This window comes from Chanodichthys erythropterus, chromosome 23 (genome assembly GCF_024489055.1).
Source record: "Chanodichthys erythropterus isolate Z2021 chromosome 23, ASM2448905v1, whole genome shotgun sequence".
NCBI lineage: Eukaryota > Metazoa > Chordata > Actinopteri > Cypriniformes > Xenocyprididae > Chanodichthys > Chanodichthys erythropterus.
Genome location: NC_090243.1, coordinates 15,025,519 through 15,033,654, shown reverse-complemented (window position 1 = coordinate 15,033,654; position 8,136 = coordinate 15,025,519). Strand labels below are relative to the sequence as shown.

At 39.4% G+C, this 8,136-nt stretch overlaps 1 protein-coding gene across 1 annotated transcript; it reads left to right on the top strand.

The window, feature by feature from the left end:
- The first annotated feature begins 2,367 nt into the window (after nt 1–2,367).
- c1ql3a (complement component 1, q subcomponent-like 3a) lies at nt 2,368–5,495 on the top strand. The gene is made up of 2 exons (XM_067377928.1): nt 2,368–2,985; nt 4,255–5,495. The coding sequence occupies exons 1-2, from the start codon at nt 2,392–2,394 to the stop codon at nt 4,432–4,434; spliced, it is 774 nt and encodes a 257-aa protein (XP_067234029.1). The 5' UTR covers nt 2,368–2,391; the 3' UTR covers nt 4,435–5,495.
- Nucleotides 5,496–8,136: the final 2,641 nt, after the last annotated feature.

Here is an 8,136-nt window from a genome sequence, read left to right as displayed (position 1 = left end):
GCGTTGTCTGAGACACTGTTGAACCTAGACTTTCATCAAGCACCCAGGGTAAGCAGTATGGATAGTGGCCCATTGTGTGGTCCGAAGATAATTGGGTGCGTTCAAGACCTTGCTGAGTCAAAACTCGGAACAATACAACAGATTCAGTGCCAATGCTGCTACTGTAGAGGCAACCGGTCCATCTAACCAAGCAGAGGTTACTAACCTGTTGAATTCACGAGATGCACCTCAGCCGTTCAGTAGCACACAGTCGTGCAACTGCAAGGTGGTCGATTCCCAGACTGGAGTTAAATGAATGATTTGTTCTTGCATCCTGTAGTGGCAGGGCATCACTGGCAGGTCTATACTATTGGCATGCGTGTCGTTTTGTGGTTGCGCTGTTACCTTCAAAGCTCATTCTCAGGGATACGTGAATAAACATTTCCAATAGCTTCATTTTTCACTGTGCAGTGACCTAGAACATCAACTTGACTTAAAAGGGAATTGTACGAATGCAGAAGTTTGGGTTGCACATCTAAAAGTTAAAGAAACACATGTCAAGTGTTGGGTCAGTCAATTTGATATTGAAGTTTTTTTGTGTTTTTTTTTTTTCAGTTTTAAATAATAAAAATGCATTCCAAAATCTCTGTTGTGTATAGAACAGGAACAGTTCATATACAATATTTTTTTATTCAATGGCTAGTCAGTTTTTAACAATACTAAAATGCTCAAAAACATTTAGTAAATGTTTTAGGACGTGACTGGAGCCGCATCAGCAGCCAATGAAAATCTGTGGGAAGAAAACTGGTATCACTAGAGCTGTTCCAGTTAAGTAAATGACAATCTTATATATTCTTTTTTTGAAAAGTTACATAAAAACAACCTTGTGCCGTCTCATCTGTCAGGCATTAAGTTTCAAACCGTCAAACGCATAGCAAGACCACAGCTTCGACTCTAGCGCACGTTAACTTTTACCCATGACAGCGATGTGCGTCGAGTTTCAGCCCGGGTCGCGGATTCGTTTTGTGGGAGGTGAAACTTCCATGGTGGCGCCGACGCGTCGTTTGGCTAGCGCCTCAAGAAGAGTTAGCTGCACCATACATAAAAAAAAAAAGGTAAAATGTAAGACTACAGATGTTTTCATATTTCCTATACGGTAATAATTTGATAGGAATGCAACACAAGCATTAATTTCATTCAGGAAGTTTCCCCTCAGGAAGTTTTCTCTCAGAACAGAAAACAAAATGACCGTTGTATCCAGTTTAAACCGGTCTGGCACATTGGGTTACACTGACCCAGCAGCTGAGTTAGAAAAACTACTGGGTAAAAATATTTAAAAATAACCCAACAGTCTGAACCCAGCTTTTGGGTTAACAAAATAACCCAGCGTTTTTTAGAGTAACGTTAGGCCTTCTATTGACATAAAATATAAAATGTTTGTGCGTGTGTGTGCAGATAACAATTTAGTAAATATGTTATATATTTGAATATACTCTCCATTGATTACAATTTGTTTTACCCAAAACAGTTTTCGATATTTTTGTAACATTTTTGTTTAAATACTGTTATTATAATAATTTTGTATTTATTTAAATATATTAAAATTCTGTCCAAATCCTTTAAGTAGTTTGTAATAGAATGGCCTTTTTTAACTTAAGGAAGTATTTCATAGTTTAAAAAAGGTATTGATCTCAATTTAGTGTTAATGATCTGTAGGTTCCCTATAGAGTGTGACAACATGCCCCACTGTATTTCAAGTGTGTTTAACAGCCTAGACTTGTTTTTATTATTATTATTATTATTATTATTGTGTCTCTCCTGTGTAGGTGTTTGATCTAGTAGATGTCTGTGATTTTGCGTTTTGGTGTGTTATAAGACAGCGCTGGATCTCTCCCTCCCTCTTTTCTCTCGTGTCCTGCGCTGCGCTGCGCTCACACTCACGCAGAGCGTCTCAGTTCTCCAGATTTTCATGACATCCACCTTTATCCAGCTCATCCCGTCTTTTGTGCACAGAGGAAAGACTTTAAAAGCGAGGGAAGGATACCAGGGTGTGTTCAAGGATCCCAGGCAGCTTTTCTCGTCCGTCAGTGGAGTTTTTCTTTGCGCGTCCACATGTGGAGAGATGCTGATGCGCTTCTGGAGAGATGCTGATGCTGAAGCAGGGCTGTAAGTGAGCCAACATCAGCAGAAAACAAGTTAAGTGAGAGAAGAGGACAAGAAGAAAAAAAAGAGAGGCTGTTGGGGCCCAGGCCAAAAGTTCATTAACAAAACCAATCGGACTTTTTTCTCATCTGTAGTGGTGCCTCACCAACCTTCAAAATTTCGCCCAAAAGCAGACAGGAGGATCGGCCGGTGCTGACGCGGCTCGTCGGCAGGAAGCGGCTGATCGCGGCTGGGGTGCTTGGTGTGGTCATGGTCCTGGTGCTGGTGATCCTGATCCCGGTTTTGGTGAGCTCTGCCGGGACATCCGCCGCGCACTACGAGATGCTCGGCACCTGCAGGATGGTTTGCGATCCTTACGGTACCAAATCTCCGACCAGCACGGTCTCAGCAGATCCGGCCCGGGACAGCAACCTTATGCAGTCTTTACCAACTTTTATACAAGGTCCGAAAGGTGAACCGGGACGCCCGGGGAAAGCGGGACCGAGGGGCCCTCCCGGTGAACCAGGACCACCCGGACCCCCTGGACCTCCCGGAGAGATGGGGGAACCGGGTCGACCTGGATTACCCGGGCAGCCGGGACCAAATATGGCCACCGGTGCCATCAGCGCGGCCACCTACAGCACCGTGCCCAAAATCGCCTTTTACGCAGGGCTCAAAAAACAGCACGAGGGCTACGAGCTGCTGAAGTTTGACGACGTAGTCACGAATCTCGGGAATCATTACGACCCCACCACGGGCAAATTCACCTGCTCCATACCGGGAATATACTTCTTTACCTACCATGTGCTCATGCGAGGAGGAGACGGAACCAGCATGTGGGCTGATCTGTGCAAGAACAACCAGGTGAGCGCGCGCGCGCACACACACAAACAAACACGCGCACAACTTAAGGCACTAAAATATGACATAAAACATTCAAAGGCATTATAAACCTTATAACTTTCTTTATTTCTTTCTTTCTATCTTTTTAAAATATGTTCAGGGAATTTTTTCTGTTCAGTTCCAAATGAAGGATTCTTGTAGTTTTTCAGAAATATATATTGAAATGATTATTTAGATAATTTCTGACTTATATATGTGTATACAATCTTTTTTTCCAAAGTGGCTGTTGAAATATATATGTGATAAAAGGATCAGACTAACACAACCATCAAACCATGAACAGTAATTAATTACTACTTAAAGTTATTAATGACTTGTTTGTAGCCTATATTTATTAATTAATATTATTATTACTGTATGTCAAGATGTAGCCTAATACTAATATAAATAACAGTAATAAGTAGTATTATCAATATTATTATTATTATTATTAATAACTTATATTAACATTTCACTAAAATTTAATCAACTGTTGAACTTGTCATGTCATAATCTGGGGTTCTGATTTGAGAAATGTATTTTAAAACAAGAGCAGTATTTTTCTTCCAAATGTTTATGGATGAATGCAGGTGTTTGTTTGTTTGTTTTTTTATAATAATCCAGCACTTTTAGCTGTTACTAATTTATTCAAGAAGAGAAAAAAAATGCATTTGTCTATTGACATCTTTATTTCAATGAAACTTGAGTTCATGTAGGAATTTGGATTGGGTTTTCAGGTACAGCCCTTAAAAATTAATATTGGATTGACCAGTTTCACAAAGTGAAAATTAATGACTTGAATGTATTCACACCTAAGTTATAAATGTAAATCAAATGTGTTAATAGATGCAACACCTTGAGTAAAAGCAATTTTACATGCTTCATGTAACACCAGGATCCAGTTTTTGCTCACATGACAACATACAATATATCACAATATATATCCCCCGATCCAAGTAATAACTTTGTCATATTTTGACATAATTAAAACAATGGCATGCTTGGTCTTAGACCTAAGAATAGCACATTTCGTTGATACCAAAGGTTTGTGGGTGTGGCCAATATGATACATATATGTTTTATACTTCACTAATCATGCAGACTTTACCCAATTTTTTATTTTTTTTGCTGGGTTTTATTAGGTCTATGAAGACTTGAGACCTAATATACGCATGGAAAGCCTGTATATCATATGCAGTTTCGCCATCTGACAGCTGAAACATTGCACTAAATGTTCTTTTCCTCCCGCAGGTCCGTGCCAGCGCCATCGCACAGGACGCAGATCAAAACTACGACTACGCCAGCAACAGTGCCGTTCTTCACCTGGAGCCTGGAGACGAAGTCTACATCAAACTAGACGGGGGAAAAGCCCATGGGGGAAACAACAACAAGTACAGCACCTTCTCTGGTTTTATTATATACGCCGATTAGGACATGCGCACCTACTCCAGACGGTCTATCCTGTCCCCCTCTGCTATTCCTCTTCTTCTTCTTCTTCTTTTTTTTTTTTTTGTGCATATTTTTCCTTTGGGCCCGGGGCAAGCAGACAGACCTGCTCAAACACCCCTCATCATTAGTCTGTAGATGTGGGTTTGAAGGCAGAACTCTTTGCCCTGCAATCCAAAAATCAAGAACCAAAAAGAAAAAAGCCTGGAGAAAGAAGCACTTCATCACGGAGGAGAAGAAGCTTCCGAGGAGGAGGAGGTTACTGTGTGTCTTTCTATGTCTGTGGCCATCAAAGAAGCCTGTGAGATGTTTTATAATATGTAACCAGACATAATCAACTATATGTGCAATAACGTAAACTACGATATTTGTTATTCCAATTCCATCTCAGTAATACCTGACTAGTCAGATGCCTAAATGAGTTTGAATCATGAAGCATTAACCCAAATGATATCATCATCCATTAGATATCCAGTGTAACTTGACCAAAATGATCCTCTCATGTTCCTCTCGCATAATATATATCTGCTAAAACACTGCAGATATTTGTTCCCTGACTGTTTGTGAGTGCTGATTATGAATTAGGGATATAAAACAAAAAATATACCTTGGTGGTAATGGCTTGCAGTGAAATAATATTCCAGTTAATGCTTTCAGCGATTTACTTTTAGTCTGCAGTGTCAGGGTGTCAAAAGCCGTTTTTTTTTTTTTTTTTTTTTGGTGTGTAATGTCAGCCGGCATCTTTTATTGCACACAGACGTATACTAGACGGAGAAGGAATATGTTTCTCGTGATATTTAGAGCACTATGCAGAGTATGGGTGTTAATATGTAAATGTGTATCTATCTTCAGAGATTTCCAGAATGTGATTAATAATATTGCATCTTATTTTCAGTGTAAATATGGTAATGGATCTCTTTTTTTTCTTTTCAATATGAAAGAACATCAGGTGACCGTTATGTATCTGCGTCACTCTCATCTCCAGGTTGGGATGGCAGGGAATGTGTGTGATGAATTATTACCCGAGGATTATTTTTCTTTTCCTGTTCTGCTGCTGTAATTCTCATTCACATCTACAACCCTTCAAACACATTTTCCATTAAATGGAAATTGATCAGATATGTGCATTTTCCTTATTTTATCTATCAATGAATCAGACTATTGGTGCGTCCAAAATGGCGTACTGTCTGAGTAGGTTCTACATTTGAAGTTGAACTTACTTCGTGACCATTAAAAAGGTACTTTCTATATAGTATGAATACCGGTAGTATGAATGAAATTCAGATGTACTACATCTGCCATGTTGTTACTGTCATGTGACCTACCAGCTTCGTGGCCTCATGGGATAGTAAAGTGTCCATCGAATGCACATTTCAAAATCTCAGTAGAAGAATTAGGTCATCCGTGGATTTTTTTGCCTACTGTTTTTTTGAATACTATGAATTTGGACATACTACTCTTTTGGCTCTCTTTTTTCTCCTACTAGGGAAGTGTTTAAGGAAGATTGTTTCCGCCATGAAATAAAAGCTAAAAAAAAGGCAATTGCGACTTTTTATCTCACAATTCTGACTTTTTTCTTGCAATTGTGAGTTTATATCTTGCAATTCTGACTTTTTTTCTCGCAATTCTAACTTTTTTCAGGATTGTGAGATATAAACTTGCAATTGCGTGTTATGTCCAATTGTGAGGAAAAAAAGACTGATGTTTTTTTTCAGAATTGTTTATATCTCACAATTCTGACTTTATAACTCGCAATTGCATGTTATACAGTCAGAATTGTGAGATATAAACTCTTAATTCTGCCTTATTTTATAATTTTTTAAAAGACGCAATTGTGAGTTTATATCAAGTAGTTCTGACTTTATAACTCATAAATTCTGGGTAAAAAAATCAGAATTGCATGATAAAAACTTGCCATTGTGAGAAAAAAAGTCAGATATGCGACTTTATATGCAGCAATTGACCCTTTGCCAGGAGTTTGATTGACAGGCGATCTAACCAATCATAACACTGAATCTGCCATTTTGCCTGACAAAGCATTCAGGAGTTAGAAGCTTAAACTCGGTGGACTTGAACTTGAAAAATGTGTGTATTGACGTCTTTCTGCGTTTGAAACAAAATTCCTTCTGATGTTCATTCACGTTTATTTGATGCTATAAATTAACTAGTTGGAAAAGATGATCGGTTCATGAGCCGCTTGAACTGAGGCGCTACAGCAATCTGTCACGACCATGGTCACGACACATTAAAGTGCCACAAAACAGTTTTTACTGTTTGAATTTCTTAAAAAAAAAGTACACAATTTGAAAGCTGGGACAGAGCCATGGCTTGTTGGACAAAGCAACAGTAACTAAGGGGGGCATGTCTTTGTGAAGGGTCAATGAGTTTAAATCTCACAATTCTGAGAAAAAAAAGTAAGAATTGTGAGATAAAAAGTCGCAATTACCTTTTTAATTTTTTTATTTAGTGGCGGAAACAAGCTTCCATAAGTATTTGAATTCGGTTGTAGCTTATGTTCTCTTACATGTAATCAGTGTTATTTAGGCCTTCCTTCTGGTTCACCTGTTGTTACAGTTTTGGCTCTCAGCTTGTGGTGTGTTTATGGATACACAACCCATTTTACTTCTGCAATGTAACATACAGTATTTCTGAGTGAATCAGAAAATTCTCTAAAGGAAACAGTGTGGAAAGGGATTTTATTCAATGGGAACTGAATGGATGAGGCTGTGGCCTTGGTTTGAAATGACATGCACCAATGAATCATTTGCAATAAGTGAAAAAAAAAAAAACTTGTATTAAGAAACTAAAAAAGTCTCAAGTAAATTTCATGGGCAATTTCAGTCCTATAGCATAAAGTTTCATTATTGGAATCTATGGTTCCATGAAGAACCTTTAACATCCATGTGACCTTTCCATACCATAAAACAGGGATGGACAACTCCGGTCCTGGAGGGCCAGTGTCCAGCAGAGTTTAGCTCCAACCCTAATCAAACACACCTGAACCAGCTAATCAAGGTCTTTAGGATTAGTAGAAAGTTATAGGCAAGTGAGTTTTTATCAGGGATGGAGATAAACTCTGCAGGACACTGGCCCTCCAGGACCGGAGTTGTCCATCCCTGCCATAAAAGGTTCTTTGCAGTAATGCCTTGCAAAAAGGTTCACATTTTCCACCAATGCATTTTGAGTGCTCCTTCAGAGCCAGAGCCTAGTTTCGACACCCAAAGAACCAGCTCTGAACCAGGAAAAGTGGTTCATAAGTAGCACTAAAGCATTGTTGGTAAGAACTGCTTGCGTCAGGGGCTAGGGGCAGGGTTACCGTGACCAACAAGACGAACAGAAACTTGTGACCGCCATTTTTGAAATAGCAGCAAATCGAGCTAATAGCAGATCGATTGTAATCTAAAGTCTAAAACAAATTACAACGAGCTGCACGAACACATTGGATTCGCTGTACTTGGATGCCGATGTAGGTTCGCAAAGCCATGAGCATCAATAGTAACGCAACGTCCGCCATTGTTGATGGTGTGTTTGTTTTTGGTGCTCTAGCATTGCTGGGAAAGATGAGATGTATACAGTGACGTAAGACCTGGCTCTGTGGTGGCTCTCTAGCTTGTGGAAAGGCAAACCGGTTCTTAGAAGGTTCGACAGTAAACCAATCCAGTTCAGGAGTAGGTTCTTTGGGGAACC

Coding starts and splice junctions, on each gene's coding strand:
- c1ql3a (XM_067377928.1), top strand. CDS start 2,392: ATGGTCCTGGTGCTGGTGATCCTGATCCCGGTTTTGGTGAGCTCTGCC. Junction 2,986..4,254: donor ATCTGTGCAAGAACAACCAG/GTGAGCGCGCGC, acceptor TTCCTCCCGCAG/GTCCGTGCCAGCGCCATCGC.